At 43.7% G+C, this 17,627-nt stretch overlaps 1 protein-coding gene across 3 annotated transcripts in view; it reads left to right on the top strand.

The window, feature by feature from the left end:
• Nucleotides 1–5,400: 5,400 nt before the first annotated feature.
• Nucleotides 5,401–17,627, top strand: part of SUSD4 (sushi domain containing 4) — a 71,151-nt gene continuing 58,924 nt past the window's right edge. Inside the window, exons 1-2 of one of the 3 annotated variants that reach the window (XM_053973884.1) lie at nt 5,401–5,462; nt 6,120–6,275. In XM_053973884.1, coding sequence (XP_053829859.1) covers nt 6,155–6,275 — 121 coding nt within the window. In that variant the 5' untranslated portion in view covers nt 5,401–5,462; nt 6,120–6,154. Of the gene's footprint in view, nt 5,463–5,673; nt 5,754–5,863; nt 5,941–6,119; nt 6,276–17,627 lie in introns of those variants that run through there. The other 2 variants (XM_053973883.1, XM_053973882.1) reach the window with 2 other exon arrangements.

Consider the following 17,627-nt stretch of genomic DNA (forward strand, 5'->3'; position numbering starts at 1 on the left):
AATGAACGAAGTCATGATGAAGAGGAGGATCTCCAGGAGTACCCTTCTGGGCACACTTGGGAATAGATTGGAAAGCACTCAGACACACTTAAATTCCTGAATATTAACAGTAAGTAATCACCACTAACATATAAGAAGATAAAACCTTTCTTGGCAAAGCATCTATTTATTCTTACATGGTTTAATAATGGGCACCTCCCCAGGATTACCCATGCAAACCTTGTTTTTGTGAAATATCAGCTCATCAATATTTCTAAGTTCAAAGGGAAATACGGTGTACTCCACGTATGAAGGAAGTGACTGTATGCCTTATCTGATACATAAGCGAGTTCAACAAATGAGTTTTTACTTGAAAATGCTTGAAAGCCTGTTAAGAGTACAAGTAATACAGCATATCTAAGGCTGTTATCTTTCATAAGGACACAACATGGTCATTATGAATCCTAGCCCTGAATAGTTTTGTGCCTTCCAAGGCATCCAGAGCTCCCTTTAGCAACTCCCTGCATTTTGTTAGATGATGCTTGAGCTCTTTTTCTTAATTTTGTGTGCAGAATTGTATTTACACCAATAAATACCTGTGAGGTCAAGGCAACAACTCTTCCTTGTGGCCAATAAAATGGGAAGCTGGTCTGTGGCCAGGAGGTCTGGAGGATATTTTGCAACAATATGTACTTACAGTCTGGACTGATGTTCTGCAGCCAAATCTCAATGCCAATCATTGCCATTTTATATTTTAAAATAATTAATTGCAGACTTCTGTGTTAAGCTGTTCTTTTCCCCATGGTCTGACCACCCCTTTACTCATACAACTGCCACTAACATGCCCTGGGGTCTTTTTTTTTAAAGCCTCACGCTGTCAAATATAAATTCTCTCTTTACCCTCAGCTACAACCCTCACCACTTCCTTTTCACCCTTTCTGGAGTCCAATTTAAGGATGAAACTTACCTACCCAACAGCCACATCACCAGGACAATTCCTTCTGGCCTTGCTTTTGAGCAGGTAAAACATGGAGAAGGAATATCTTAATGTGATAATTAAAATCCCCAAAGACTTAATCCAATACCCAATATTTTGGGTTACATTTTGCTAGTAAATTAAAGATGCCCATGACCACTCATGCATGCAATGAGGCCAAGCAGAGTGTTAGGTACCCAAGAATTTGGACCTCAGAGCCTCCTTTCCAGCTGACTCTTACCACAGTGTCCTGCTTTTGGCTGGGATGATTTATTAAAGAAATATGGATATTGATCTAGCACCAATATCCAACTGTGACGGACAAAAACTCTCTAACAGTTTAAAGTTAGAAAGTGTATGTTTATTGCGACGCCGGACAGCGTGCGGGATAGCTCCCAAATACACACTGCGCCTTTCAAATGATTACAGAGTCCTTTTATCCACACCAGAATTGAATACCCAAAATACAAATACATATTCATCATTTAGTACATCCCATTCTTTGCTTCGTATGCTAATCATTTCAAAAGCTATTAAGCATGCGTAGTTTGTTCCTTGAAATGGGTCGGTGGTCCCTTTCATGGGGAGGGGTCCCAAAATGAGGAAGTAAATGAAGTCTTCCTCATTCTGACCTTTCTACTTTTTCAATGCTAATATGACAAATGAACCTTGGTAGAACTCCCATTCCTTGTCTTCAATTGGTTTCAGAACAGAGGAGGCCCACAATTGTCTTATGTTCCTAAAAGCTATTTGTCAGTTTCTATATTCTTCATTATAAACCCAGCTAACTAAACATTGTGTTGACAAGCAATCAATTATTAGTTAACTACTAACTCTTAACTTCATCAAGGCCTACTTACAAAATCTCTTTATTTTAATTTACTCTAGTAAGGCTTATCTCTAACTAAAATCTTATCTCCTCTAAAATCTCTAAATCTCTTAAAGTTTATGTTTCAGGGATAGGCCTGATTTTCTTCTTAGTGGGTGGTGAGTGCCGTGTTTTGGGTTCAGTATGAGATCAGTGTTGACAACACACTGATGTTTCAGTTGCTGCCGAGCGGTGCTTACTCTAAATCAAGACTTTTCTGTTTCCTATACTCTGCGAGTGAGGAGCTGTAGAAGAAGCCATGAGGGAGCATAGCCAGGACAGATGACCTGAACTGGCCAGAGGGATATTCCACGCCATAAAGAGTAATGCTCAAGACATAAACTGGAGGGAATTGGCCAGGAGGGACCAATCATTGCTGGACATCAGTCAGAGGGTGGTGAGCAACTGTGTTGTGCATCACTTGTTTCTCTTGGGGCTTACTATTCTCTCTCTCTCTCTCTCTGTCCATCTTTTTCAGTCTAATTATTACTGTCATTAGTATCCTTACTATATTTTACTTTGTTTCAATTATTAAACTGTTCTTATCTCAATTATTAAACTCAGAACTCATGTTCTCTTCTCAACCCATGAGTTTCTTCTCTTTTTTCCCCTCCCCTTCCTGTCAGGATGGTGGAGGACCGGGTGAGCCTTGGATGCTTTGAAAGATGGTCCCTACTTCTTGACACAGAGAGAAAATTGTATCCAGGACTCAGGGCCAAACGCTGTGTAGGGTGGGCATGCCTTCATATTCCTAGTCCTGGGCAGTGTCAATGTTGCTGCTCTTGTCACCAGGCTTGGAGTGAGGGGCGACTTTTTGGGTTGGATGCATTTAACTGAATTTTCCAATCTAGCTTTTTATCAAGTACAGACCTCAGAATAAGATAATCAACTAAAAGGGGGCATGTGAGAAGATAAAAATGAGAGAATGAAGCAGATGAATGTGCATGGCAAGACAAAACTAAAATCCTGCAACTACAGGAGTTATACACACAATTGTTTATTCATCAAGGTGATTACAAAACCCCAGGAGAAGATGAGCTGTAAGCCCACAGCCAGCCAGATTCTGGCTGGGATGCTCACCCTGCACTTGCTAGAAGCAGCCAGGAGCTGACTGTGTGCACCAGCTGGAGCAGAGCTGAAACCTCTCCCTGCAAGGAGAGTGAAGCTGGCCAGGAACACCTCTCACCACATGGCAGCACCCACAACCTGCCACGAGGAAGACGTGATCTCCCCCTGCTCCCACCACCACCTTGATGCTCCTGGGCCCAGACAACAGGGATCTGAGTCTGGAGGGTGCAGATGAGCACTGGCACTTTTCATCTTCATTCTAAGTGGTGGCATTTTTAGCTGCAGAAGCAGCGCAGGGAGATGGAAGCAGCTTTGTGAGTACATATGAAGCAAAAAAAAAAAAAAAGATGACATAATTTCTCTGACTTGTTTGCAGCCCATCTGCACCAGCTCCAGGGAGGGTTTATCCCCACCAGAGGCAATTCAGGGTTAGTGCCCACAGGTTTGAGGCTCATTTGTAACTTACTTTAAAAAAATAGTGGAGGGGCAGCCAAGTATAGCTTGGCTATAGATTTCTGTGAAGGCACAGAAATCATGACATCTGGGTGGGATAACCAGGGGACAAATCCTGCATTTTTCAGTCTGTTCTATGTAACAGCAGCTCAGAGCTTCAGGTCCAGCCCACTGATCACTGCTCTGGCCCCACTTCAGCTCAGGAGGATGCAGTAAAATTGATTACAGATGTCAGATTTGGTCACAGAGCGGTTGTAGCCCTTCAGGCAATCCATCCATCCCTTCCAGAAACGAAGTTCAAGCCAAAGCAAAGCAGCTCCTTCCCCTCTGCCTCTCTGTGGTTGGGGTTGCCTCAGGCTTCATCCTCCTCCACCTTTTGCTGCTCCTCACTCAGTTTAGGCTTTCCCGGGCTGCAGGAGCCCTTCCCTGCTCCCGGCTGACACGGATTCCCGCTAAACTCCTTCAACCACTGGGGGGCCAGCCCCCCCCAGCCCATTCAGCCACTACCACCACCTTGCTCACACATGCCCTGCTCAGCAAGAGGAGAATTTTTACAGTTCGTTAAGATTTTGAAGAAGAGCTGCTGCACAAGAGAACCTTGATTTCTTGGTGCTGTTTGGAGCAGTGGTGCTCCCACTCATATGAGGTGGCTGACAGGTGCCTGGAGCACTCAGTTGTCCTTCCTCAGGCTGAATGGTGTCAGAGGTGCAGCTGCACACGTGGGGATAGGAATAACCGGCAGAAACAAGGGTTAAGTAGTACCTATGGACACTGACAGACATTAGTTCATTTTCCTCTTCCTCCTCAGATGTGTCTGGGTGCTCCATCCACACTGAAGGTAGACATTGCATCCAGCACTTTGCATTTCAATTGATGGAGAACACGAATAGCATCAGATTGCTCAGGACACTATCTTTTGCTATTTTGATTTAAAAAAATGAAAGCTACCAAACCAGTAACATAAAGATCCTCTTATTACAGATAACAGGAATTGCTGCATTATTGCTCTGTCCTGCCACTTGTAGTAATCAATGGCTTATTGCCTCTGAAGAACCTCTCTATCTTGTAACTGCCTGTGCTGTGTTTGCATGGCTTATGAGGGCTATTACTGCCCTGAACTCCCTCTTTGGGCTGGCTGGGGACATGAAAACTGACCCAATCAGGAAAGGATACTTTATAGTGGAAATGCTCTATAGTTTCCAAATTTTCCTGTTTAAAAGGAGCCAAAAAGGTATTTCAGAGATAATTCATTCTCTTAGCTGAAAATACTTCCCCATTCTTAGCAGAATACCTGCATTTCACTGTAAGATGTCCATTTTCTCCAGGGGAGATAAAGAACTATGCTTCTTACGCGGGCCTTTGAACTGATTCATGATTTGAACTAAAATCTCTCCTGAAGAGCTTTAAGTTTTAACTTGGAGGAGACAGCATCAGATAGCTGAGACACTTGAAAAGAACTTCAACTTTGCTATTATTTACTATTAACTTTGAAACATCAGGATGTGCTATGTCCACATGCTGTTAGTATTATCCCATGTACCTTTGGGTCTGTGTACTGGGCATAGGTGCGTTTCATTACAAATGTGCATTCCCTTTTCTCTGGTTTTGTTCCCCTTGCTGTGTCCCAGGAGTGTGCCAAACACCTTAATCTGCTTAGCAGAGTCCTCTTCAGCTAGAGGAAACCCTCTGCTTCCTCTGAGCAAGGGAAGAGATGCAATGCCCAGCTGTGGGCAAAGGGGCAATGCCCCTAACAGCACACTGGGAACCGCACCAGGAAACACAGAGCTACCACAGCTGCTGGAGCCACGAGACCGAGTCTCTGATTCAGTGATTCGTGGCTGTGAATTTCACAGATTCACTAAATATAGCTGGATGCTGATTCCTAACAGTAAATTGCTCCAGCCGGCAGGCCCAGGCGTCCTGTCTTTCCCCAGTGGAAGCTGATGGGTGAGAGTGCTCAGGAATACACCTTCCCACTCCCAAAAACTGTGAAAGATGCGGCACTGCCACCAGCGCTGCTAAACCGTGTCTCGTATCTAACGCTCTGCCTACGTGACGAAGCACAGGGCACTCCAAAGATGCTCCGTCAGTGCTGCGCACCACGAAACCCAGTTTGAGGTGAAAACGAGCAGAAACTACCGGGAGCGAAGCCTTAACTTCGCCTTCCCCTACCCTTGGCAGTGTTGGGGCGCCCCCCGGCGCGGGGCAGGGGGTGCCCCTGCGGGCCGGGCTGCCCGGGCGGGACAGCGGGAGCGGCAGCGCGGCCGTGCCCGCGGCTGCCATGCGTGCTCGGCGCGCCGGGGCTGCCCGCGCTCCCGCCGCGCACGGCTCCCCGCGCCTCCGCTCCGCGCCGGCCGGGCGGGCGGGCCGGGCAGGTGCGCGCTGCGGCTGCCGCTGCCCCGCTCCCAGGTAGGGCCGGCCGGCTGCGGGGCGCGCAGGGGTCCCTGTGCGCCTGTGTGGCGTGTGAGCGTGTGTGAGTGAGTGAGTGTGTGCGTGTGCGCTCCGCCCGGCCCCGGCAGGCTGCCGAGCCGCAGCGGCGGAGGCGGCGGCAGCAGCCGCGGAGGTACCGCCGGCTCTGGCGGGGGGGCCCCCCCAGGTAGCGGCGGCGGGGGGGCACGGCCGGGGGAGCCGCGGGGCCGGGAGGGCGGCGGGGCGGGCGGGAGCGCGTCCCGGGGCTGGCGGGGGGGTGCGCGGGGGCAGCCGCGGCGGGGGCGACCCGCGGAGCCGGCGCGGAGCCCCGAGCAGCGGCGAGGCGGAGCGGCTCTCTCGTTGCAGGTGACGGCGAACCGGATGCCTTTGGCGGGCAGAAGATGTGTCATGGGAAGCAGGCGAGCGGCGGCGGTGCCCTCCCGGCGGCGCGGCGGCGGGCGCTGGCCGCGGCGCTGTGGCTGCAGCTGGCGCTGAGCCTCGGCCCGGGGCTGGCGGCGGGCGGTGAGTGAGTGGGGCGCCCCGGCCCCGTCCCCGGTCCCCTCCTCCGCCCGGCCCCGGCCCCGGCCCCGGCCCGCGCCACCCCAACCCCAGCCGGCCCCGCAGCCCCGACCCGGGGGGAGCGGGGAAAGTTCCCCCCCTGCGCCCCCCACCCCCTCCCGTGCCCGCCGCGGGGGCGCGCAGCTTTTGGCACCCTGCGTGCGGACCCCCGGCAGGAGGGAGCCTCACCCCGGCTAGAGAGCACTGGCTCTCTGTAAGTACAGCTTCGTTTTGAAACAGCGTAATTTTTTGAATTTAAAGGGAAAAAAAAAAAAAAAAAAAAAAAAAAAAAAAAAGCCTTGCCCCGCCGCGGTCCGCTCAGACATCTCTTGGATGACTCTTAGTGCGAAATCCCCGTGCAGCTGGGGAAAGCAGGAATTTGGGGAGGAAGCTGGCGATTCAGGTTTGCAAATGCGACGTCCTTCAGCACTCTCCTAGTGGAAGAGCGACCCAGCCTCATTTGGCCTTTTTAATTTTAATTACCTTTTTAACACTATCATTTAAATTATTGAGCCTGTGAGATATTTCAGCAGGTACTTTTAATTAGAAAATTGTTTTAAATTGGTTCCATAATTAGACTTGGATTACTGGAAAAGTCTTAAAGTAAACTGCTTTGCTGCAAAAAATGAACTTAGCTGTGATAATGAGAGCAGCTTCACATTTCTACTGGTGTTATATATTTATGTTGGGGGAATAAGCCATTTTATGGTTGAATCACATCACTAATGGCAGACAGAGCCCGATATAAAAATTGCTTGGGCTTCTTCTCATGCCAAAGACTTATGCCAAAATTTTCTAACTTGAATGCCTAAGCCACAGCAACTCCAGTCCAGATGTATTTTCTGTCACTGAATATGTACTTACAGGAATATGGCTGAAGAGGACTTCAAAAGGTCATCTTGTCCATCCTCCTTCTGATTCAGTCCTAGTTTTCTCTCTGGAGACGATAATGCCATTTTCCAATAGAAATCCTGTGACTGCAAATGTGATTCCAGCTAAAAAAGCTTTTAAACTGTTGCAGTCACTACATATCCCTCTTTAGAAATCAATGGCTTTTTTTTAAAATTTTATTTTATTGCAACTGTGTAACCCTTGATTTCCTGGGCAGCTCATGTTTCAGTGTGGTGGTGCTATTCAGCCTGTCCTGAGCCTTTCTCCGGATTGGAGTTGTGCATGCTCCTGTCCTTCTCTAACCTCCTTCTTATGGCTCCATTCATAAAAATGAAGCTGCTCCAAGGTCCCCTCCTCCCTGAGGCTCTGCATATCCCACAGTTTGATTGTCAGCACTTATTTAGCCGATTAGTGCAAGAGAGTCTTCAAAATATGGTTTATATCCCCCTCAAATGGAATAGTTTTCATCCCAGCCTGCAATAAATCATTGTGCAATGCTGATTGTTACTAACGCCTCTGCCTTTCACCTCAGTAGTATAACTAATTCTGTAACAAATTTCAATTGTAAATCATTTTAGCATCTTTCAATAATTTGGGGTTATTTTTTAGACCAGAGTCTAGGAAAAGGCAATGCACTGAACAATTGTGCATGGGCATAATCAGCAGTGAAAAACATTAATTGCTGTCCTGATTATTGCTATTATTTTCCAGTGTGGTTGTGCTCAGAAGGTAGGCACCGTATAAATCCCAGCAAATGTACAGTCCTTTCATGTGGTAGAATATACGGTTGTTGGGTTTCTTTCGCCCTGAGTCATTCAAGTGGTAAAAATAATGAGCTTTGTAATTAGAACAGAGGACTGTGAACTAGCATCCCTCCTATTTTAGGCTCTGGTGTATCTGTGAGCAAGCTCACTGTGCTTATGTAGTTTGCTGTCTTTGCTGTGAGGGCTCAGCTTTTGGCTCCCGAGCCTGTGACCCAGAGTTTGGGATCTCTGTAAGCAGCTGTTGGCCAAAGTTGTGATTTCCTGGGACCTTTGAAAATTTCATTTCTGTAGGACTCTCATTTTATGGATTTGTGTATTTAGACACTAGGCACGCGGCATTACTGACTGGTTTGGAAAATGTAGCTCCAGTCTCCTTCTATCTTCTCATTATCTGTTAAATAAGGATAATCATACTTATCTCAGAGATTTGAAAAGAGCTTTGATGACATTTAATGAAAATACTATGGAGGTGGAAAGAATTTGTTTCAAAAGCTTTAGAAAAACAGCACTGACAATATGCTGAAATAAAAACTACCTCACATATTAAAACATTAAAATGAATAATTTAGGGTTATTTTTTCTAGAAAGCAATCCACAGCTTATATTTTGGATCCCATTTACAGCTTCTTCCCTTCCTTGGCTGATACCAGGATTTGTCTCCTGTAATAATCCTGTCATGACTTGTGTGACTCCTTCTATTTTATATCTGACTAAGCTCTATTGATTGTCACGTTCTACCATTTCACCCCAAATCAATACTACTTATAACTCTTTCTTTCTTGTCAATAACCCTACAGAGAATAACTTTGTTTATTACACTTTGACTTTCGCAAAAGTGAATCTAGCGAAAAAATTTGCTGTAGAAGTGAACTCAAATGAGCAAACCTTTCAGCTATCAATATCCCTCATTCGTCCCTGATGTATTTAAAACTCTGCTGATACCCAGGATGAAGTGTATCTCTCGTACTTAAGCCTGTGGCTTTCATCTAATAATTTTTGTTTACAGAATCATTTAGGTTGGAAAAGACCTTTAAGATCATCTAGCCCCAGTGTTAGCCCAGCACTGCCGAGGCCACCACTAAACCGTGACCCCAGGTGCCACATCTACACATTTTTAAAATACCCCAGGGGTGGTTGACTCAACCACCTCCCTGGGCAGCCTGTTCCAATGCTTGATCACCCTTTTGGTGAAGAAATTTTTTCTAATATCCAATCTAAACCTCCTCTGGTGCAACTTGAGGCCATTTCCTCCTGTCCTGTTACTCCTTACCTGGGAGAGGAGGCCATCCCCCTCCTGGCTACACCCTCCTTTCAGGTGGTTGTAGAGAGTGATAAAGTCCCCCCTCAGCCTCCCCAGCTCCCTCAGCTGCTCACCAGGAGGAACAACAAAAAAAAAGAGACAAAGCAGGGGCAGACTGGGAAGGCTGGTATGAGGAAAAATGAAATGTGTAGTGGATGGAGCTGACAACAGCTTGCTCCTGGAGTTTGAAGTTATTGTACAGAGTTCACTGTGAAAACTGTAGTATGGAGATAATAGCTCTAACAATGAATTTTTAAATATATTTCTAATTCCTGCAACTATATTACAGTAGTGGAGGATGACAAAATCTCAAAGGAGAGAGAGAAAAAAAAGTTCAATAAGCTTCTGTTTTTGAGATTTGTTATGTGGTCTTCTATCCAGATGTGACTTGGGCATGTGTCTGCTTTGTTGTCATGGGTCAGTTGGGTGAACTCTGTTCTTCTGCAGGGCCCAGTGGGGAGTCTCAGGGCTGCAGCACACGTCACCATAGGCTTGGAGAGGGCCATGACCTTGTCTTGCCTCCTGGCCTCGAGCAGGGTCAGCATTCTGGCTGTATTTCATGGTCTGTTTCATCTCTTGAATGTTCTGCTGCAGAAATGCACACTCCAGTTCCTCCAAAGCCTGGATGGCTCCAGTTTCTCTGAACCCTTCCTAAGTTTTGTTGTACTTTCTGAATTGCTGGTCATTCAGACCGTGAGCTTGCTGTCATGGGACCACTTCCCTGTGGAATATGCCTCACTGGCATTGAGCAGAGCTGAGGAATATCCTGTGCCTTGGAGCTCTCCTCCTGCTCAGACATCCCAGGGTCCTTTGTTGTCATTATAAGATGATGCTGGGTTATATTCAGCTTCTGGTTCCCTGTAGCTCCCAGGGCAAAAAATGCTTTTTTTGGCATTGTAATCAATTTGTGACATTTCCCTGGTTGCATGTTTTGCAGGCAACATCCCTGCACATCAGTAGTGCTTTTAAGCTGGGAAGTACATCATGCATGATTGCAAAGAAATCTGGTATGTTGTGAAACCTTCAAATATATTGAATTTCAGTGATTCCATGAAAAATAGCGGTGAGCTTCTTTCTGTAGACTAAGGTTGAATTGTTACTGCTTTTTGATTGTATTGCATTTGAATGAAATTTTGGTTATGCCGTGGTTATGGTAACTAACCATTGACTTTGGATGTAGTGGCCATCAAAACCACATCCTTTGGGTTTCTGAGGATGGTGGATTTGTTTCTCTGGGGTAATAGAAGTTTTTGATGTGTGCTGCTGATGCAGGCTATGATAGGGCTGACTTTTTGGTAACCTGCAGTTGTTTCTGGCAAGAAAAGCCAGACAGAGATTTGCCGTAAGTGTCTTACATGTGATTTTTGGGATTATAAAGAAGGTTTTCTGAAAACTCTGAATGTTTTCTGATACCCTCTCACTAAGTCTGCAGTTAATGTATTTTATTGTCTCCCTCTCAGTGCGTCTGTGTTTCTTGTCAAACAAAATAGACATTTCAGACTCGAGTTCCTTGTACATTTGATGAAATCATCAGTTATTTTGCAGGATTTTTTTAACCTCCAGCTTATTGGAGAAGCTCAGTGTTTTGGAAGGGAAGTTTTTTTCCCACAGTGACAGAATCTCAGTCCCAGATGTACCTCATGCAACCTCTGTTCTCAGCAGTTAAGCACCATTCCGATGCTGTTCTGATTGCAAGTGGCAAGGCCGGTGACATCAGAGGATGGCAGTTCATCATTTGTCTTAGTGGCACATCCATCTGCCTACAGCCTTGAGAGAGGTGGGCATATTTGATAGATTAATCTTAAATCAGTTTCTTAGCACAGTGCAAGAAGGAGCTTTATCACTGACGTGCTGTGTCATTTGGAGACTGAGGTTAACTTTTCCTTCTCTGCTTTTCTCCCTTGCTCCCAGGATTGCAATAGAGTATCTTTGATCTCTGCATTAAGGATGATTGCAACTTTAGGAGAATTAATTAATTATGCTTTGCTTGATTTTCTCATCTGTAAAGTAGATAAGCGATGTATTTTGTGGGTGCGTTATAAGGGAGTTTGAGAACCTCCCAAAGAAAATGTTACTGGAAAGAGAAATGGGAATTTTAGCAAAGTATAAACGGAGCTTTATCAAAGTAGAGGGTTCTTTACTATTCATGATTTTTGTTGTTGCTATTTGTGAGGTTTAATAATTAAATATTCTTACCAGAATTAGGAAAATGTTATCTTTTTTAACTTTTACAGATTCTTACAGATTTTTTTCTGCAGGATTGATCATGTACTCAACTTTCTTTTTTCAAATATAGTCTAAGTCTGATTGCAATTCATTTACTTTTATAACAAAATACACATTATTAGAAGCAGGAAACCTTGCACTTGAGCTGTATATTTTCATGAAGTTTTAGGCAGGAAAAGGACAGCAAAGTATGGCCTGAATTCATATTTGCTGTGTGCCAGTGCAAATGTGATTGAAGGCTGGGCTACGCTTACTGGTGAGCATTGCTTGGTCAGAAAATGAGCTTGAGGGATAAAGCGGTGTAGTGTGCACAATTTGATTCACTAAGTGGAAAAATTTGCTTTGCTAGCATATTAAGGACTGAAGATACAAGGATCCTACCAAATTCAGCAATTTAACTGTGAAACTGGCATCTCCTCACTTAGTTTTACATGTCCTCAGCTACTTCTTTCGAGGTGGCACAAGCAGAGCATTATGAAACCAATTATGAGCTGTACATCTATTAATTCTCATAGTGGTTTATAACAGCAGTTTTTGGTGTCCACACTCACCCTCTACTGACTGCCCCATTGCTTCTGTTGGCACCAAGTTTGGCCTCCTGCTTTTCAGAGGAGGCTCCCAATGGCTTTTCCTGAACAGCTGGGCTGCTGATGGGATTTATCTGAATCGGAATGTTTCTTTATCTTTGTACTGTAAACAGTGGAAGTGGTTGGTGGTGCCATCTGTGCTCACGGAGATCCTGTGGGGTAAATGTGTTTCCACATTTTTGATCTTTTAAATCGAGTAGTGTCCATCCTGGGTTGCTCTTCTGCTTGTTGTTAAGGGATTGTACCAAGCTTTTTTAGCTAGGGAGGGTCTAGAATTTATCAGGAACATTTCTGTATTAATTGATTTTGTCACGATGACCAACTTCAGAAAGGAGTATAGGGGCTTTTCTGCCAGCACCCCTACTTACTTTTGATAAGCCTATCTCATTAAACCCATAATTTGGCAAATATTCTTGCTTGTGGTAGCTTAATAGTAACAACAGTACTAAAAATGTGACTTTTTTAAAATATAGCTCTCCTCATCCATGGAGTTTAAAGCACTTTATAAAGGAACATAAGTTTTATTATGCTCCTTTGTAGATGGAGAAATGACTGTAGAAAGATTAAATGTCTTGAAGACACTTTTCACCTAAGAAACAGATGTTGCCATATAGAGGGAAGAGATCCTTTAGATCTTCATCTGGCAGTTTCTTCTGTAAATAGAATTTAGGGAAATTCCTAATCCACATTTTTATAATATGGTCTCTATAATAGGATTTTTTGGCTGTGACTGTCTTCTAATTGAGATGAGCAGCTGATTTCCTATTCACTTAAATTGCTACTTAAGCAAATCACAGAGAGTTTTTCAGTGTGGTTTATTTGTGTGACTCCTTTATGTCTGAGATAGCACATGGCGTTTTTCCAGACACCAAAAACATCTTCAGAATAACAACAACAAAAAAAAAAAAGTGTCATGAGTTAGGGTAGAGCCCTGAAAAATGGTATTATGCAGGTTTCTCATTGTGTAAAGTCCATATTAAGAGGAAGGGTATTTCTGCCTTGCTCAGTCATGTGGTTCATGATCACAATTTACACAAAAGGGCAACATTAGAGAAGTACTGCATGTGTTTTAAATGAATTCTAACATACTTGAGCAGTTAGAGAGAAGATCATTGCATGACAGGCAGCTCCACGCAGGCTGTGGCTTGAGTGCCATTGCCTTATACTGCCCATCCCTCTTTAGAAATCAGTGGATGTGTAATGTGTTCCCATAAAAAATATGGTTCAGCTTACAAATGTTTGCTCATGAAAACATAAGATGTAATGCAGAGGACACAGAAGGATGAAACAGGTCTGGTCCCTTGATCCTTTCTGCACATGGTGAAGCACAGCTAAGGGTGCAGCAGAATTTCTGTGTAAAGCCAAATTCTTCAACTAGAAAAATGTACAAAATATGGAAACTGAAAAGAGGAAACTGCTTACAATAGCCTGAGGAAGAAAATAGGATATGTTACTAGGGGTTAGATAATGTAGAAGTTGGGTTATCAAGGGTATCATGAGATAATATCCTAAAATACACTCTCTTGTACACTGCTAAAGAAAAAATGGGATATGGCATGCACATGAATCAGAGGAATCATTATATCACTGGACTCCCATTCCAGAGACTGAGAGAGCATGCTAAAAAGAAGAGGTTGTCTTTGAAAATGCAAAGCCTTCAGATCTTTTTTGGTACTGCAGAAAGGCAGCAGAACTCATAGCTGTTTATCTGTCAGGAGGCTGGAGAACACGATACAGATTCAAGAGAAAAGCTGTCATACATGCTGGGAGGGAGGAGAAGATGCTCGTAAAAAGAAGCCTGTAAACATGGGGTCCTGTTCTCACTTTTGTCATTAGCACCAGCAAGTGTGTACAGTAAAAAACTATGGAACAGAAATTTCATTTCCATCTTTCAAGACATGGGACAACACACTTCAGAGCAGAGTCACAGAAACAGGACTGGAAAAGAGCTCAGAAATGCCTGTAGTTTATCCTCCTGCCCAGAACATGGGAGTCCCACATTTACCTCAGGCATGTTACTGTTTGAGACTTTAGGTTGGAAACTCTACCCTCTATCCAAATGCTTCATTCTCAAACCTTTATAAATGTTTTTGTCAAGTCTAACTCAAATCATCATTGCTGTAACATAGGGCTCTGAGGATTTCCATCTCTAGTGTGGGATTCCCAAGTGTTACTTCCTCCACTGTGCTGTTGTCAGTACAAATCCATCAGTGCTGTGTCTTAGGCCATCCTGACTGCTGCTGTCACTTTTCTGGGTCAGGCTGGAAGAATGCAGACTGCCCCAGCAAAAAGTTTTTCAAAAGTTATGGATTAATTAACAGCCTGGGAGCTGAAGTTTAGCTGGAGCTACTCCAATGTTCATGTGTTGCTGCCAGCACAGAAGGAGCCGTTGTGATTCTTGATGGTGGAACTTCCATTTTTCTGGTTTAGTGAAGTCACAGCTAAGTTTGTGCTTAACACAAGATCAGATATTTTACCAGCAGCTATCAAAGGGGTCAGCTTTACCTTGCTCATTCTGAAGGGTTTGCAAGGATTTTTCAAAGTCAGAATTGGAAAGCATCAGGAATATATCTCAGAGGCCTCCCATAAAATATGCTTATTTACACAGTTTGTTCTCCTTGGGGATATTAGACCAACTCTTTGTACTTGATCATGATGTAAACAGTATGGTTATTGCCACAGTAAATTGCACCCAAGTGAATTTGTATTTTACTTCTGCAGACTGAGTGAAGTTGTATAAACTGAACAGCCCTGTGGTAATGGATTAGATCCACACAAAAGCCAGTCAATAGCTTACAACTTCCACGTGTGTTTGCAAATAAACAATTTTAACTGGAATTTTGATAAGCAGCTGCTTGACAGCTGTCACCCCTAGTGCCTGCATTCCCATTTCCAGTGAAATGGTTGGTGATTGTGAATATCCAGAAAGATTGTGTCATTCAGGAATGGCAGGGGGAGAGGTGGGGGATATTGGAGAGTGTGTGGGGAGGAATTGCTTGGTTAGGCTAAAATGGAAATTAGATTTAGAGCAGCACTAAGGTGAATTAGCAAGAGGGGATCTGCAATAGTGTGGGGATGGAAGTCAACAGCACTACTTGCTTGGGTAAATCTTTTAGCTGTAAAAACTTCATGGCATTCAGTGGGGTTTTTTTATGTATTTCTAATACTCTGTGGAAGCCTACCACACTATCGCTGTGTTTGTGTAAGAATGATTTGTATTCTGAAAGCAATGGGTACTTATGAGAGAGAGGCATTTTTCTGTATCTCTCCATTTAGTTGACATTTTTAGGGATATTTTGTACACATCGTCTTACTCGGAGAAAACACAAATGATCCACTTAGAACTGAAAATAAATAATAAATAATTTGGTCTCCTGTAAATTGGACTTATAAAATAGCTTGATTGCAATTACCAGCTTTGCAGTAATCTTGAAGGAATTAAGATAAAATGGTGTTATCATGAGCAATAGTAAAAATGAAAATGCACAGACATTTCTCTTGATCTTGTAAATCATTCTTCTCTCCTCTGAAGGGGGACCATGACTTCCCAAAAGTACAGTCATAACCATTCTGGGGGAGCACCAAGCTGCTGCAGCCACAATCCTTGGTCCTGCTCTATCCCTCCTTGGGTTCAGAGATAATCATCCCGAGCAGTTCTTTCCATTGCTGATTCATATAACATCACATGCTCTTTTTTCTGCGCTCCTTGTTCTCTTCTCCAAGGCCTGAGGTTCTTCTGTGGGTCCAGAGAGGAAGTATGGAGGATACAGTCTCTTGTCTTTAGACATAATTCCAGATTAATACCATCTGGAGTTACATGGGTGAGCTGGAGGGTGTGACATGATTGTGACAGCACAGTACCCACATTTTAAAACTCCCCCTCACTCTGCCCTGTGGGATTCATGTCCCAACAAGAGAAGCTGTTGTTTCAGGCCTTGGCCCCTTCTCTTTTGACACTCAGAAATGTTTGCCCAGATGGAAGAATCCAGCTTTCAAGTCTAGCAGAGTCCTTCCCTGCTGGTAGCCTGTACATCATCTGTCACTGCTGCCCTGATCCAGTGTGTCTGTCTCAGAGACCAGCACAAGAAAGGTCCAGTCTAGGACTGATTTTGTCATGACTAGGCTGTTCTGTAGAGGCTAGGATATTTTAGTTCAAAGGGAAAATACCAGTGAAAATATTCACCAGATAAAATACATGAATGACTGCACAATGTGTGTAGATGAAGCCCAACTCCATCACGCCTATGATCTCTTGGCAATTGGTCATGATGGGACACACCTCTGCACAGTGGCTGTAAGAGATGCCAGTGGAAGAAATTGCAGGAAGAGGCATCTGGTTATAAAGGAGGGGTACATATCTCTCTTTGCATGCAGCCATGCACTAATGCACTTAGAATGCCCCTTATTAATCTTATGGATAGGTGGATGGGAGGGAGGAAGATAAATAGAGAGATGTATGCATATATGCTGAATAAGAGTGAGAAACAAAAAAAAAAAAAAAAAAAACAAAAAAAAAACAACTAAAAAAAAAAACAAACCAAAAAAACAAAAAAAAAAACAACCCACAACCCAGGAATGAAATGGCAAAAAATACACTACACTCACTGACAGTCTTTCCTAGGTTCTTATGCTGGTTCTTAGCATTTACAAGGTTGCTTTTTACACTGAAAAATGGATGAGCACTGCCTCTAATGCTTCTGTTTAGGCACAAGAGTGATACTGGATTCATGTGAGAGATGGAGAGCGAGAAAGTGTTGGGTATATTTAGATTCTATTTCATTTTTATTTCATATTCAGTAACGCTACAGAGACGGACTTCATTCCTCATTTCAAAGAGAAATCCATCAGATAAATTGTGTTCACTGCGGGGAGAGGAATTTCGTCAAAACCAAGATGAAAGATGCCTTTCTGCAGTAGCCTTGGTGTACTAGGAGGTGTGTTTCCTGGATGCTACTAATAGGTGTATTTTTTAACCCTGGGTTCTGCATGTGGAAGAGTTTTCTTGGTTCTTCCAAAAGGCTGTCTGAGAAACCTTGTACTTGGAGCACGTAGATCTATGCTGCTCAGGAAGTCAGTATGTCAGCCAGGCCACAGTTACAGGACTGGAAAAAAGAGTATTTTGAACTTTTTTTTTTTTTTAATGCCAACGTTATTAGAATATTAAGAAATGTAAGGGGGCACTCATTTAAAGTAGCTCAGAATTATGTCAACTGGAGGTTTTGCTGCAGTGCATTAGTATCACAGGTAAATGATTCATGACATTTGCCATCCTGACCTGTTTGAAGTTGTGATTTTAAAAATGCAGATTTTCAGGGCAAACAGTTATAAATCTGATCTGATTTTTAATATATTTTATAAATCTGGTCTGATAATTATTTTTTTCCAAAGGAACAATGTACCAGCTCTGTAGTCATCTTAGAATCTACTGTTTATGATCCCCTTTTGCCTTACTTAATCTCAGTTTAATTCTTTGGTTGTTTTATTTGAGAGGGAAAAGTCTTTTGGTAGTGCATATATACCTGTAGAATTAGAAAAAATATTTTCCATA

This window comes from Vidua macroura, chromosome 3 (assembly GCF_024509145.1).
Source record: "Vidua macroura isolate BioBank_ID:100142 chromosome 3, ASM2450914v1, whole genome shotgun sequence".
Classification (NCBI taxonomy): Eukaryota; Metazoa; Chordata; class Aves; order Passeriformes; family Viduidae; genus Vidua; species Vidua macroura.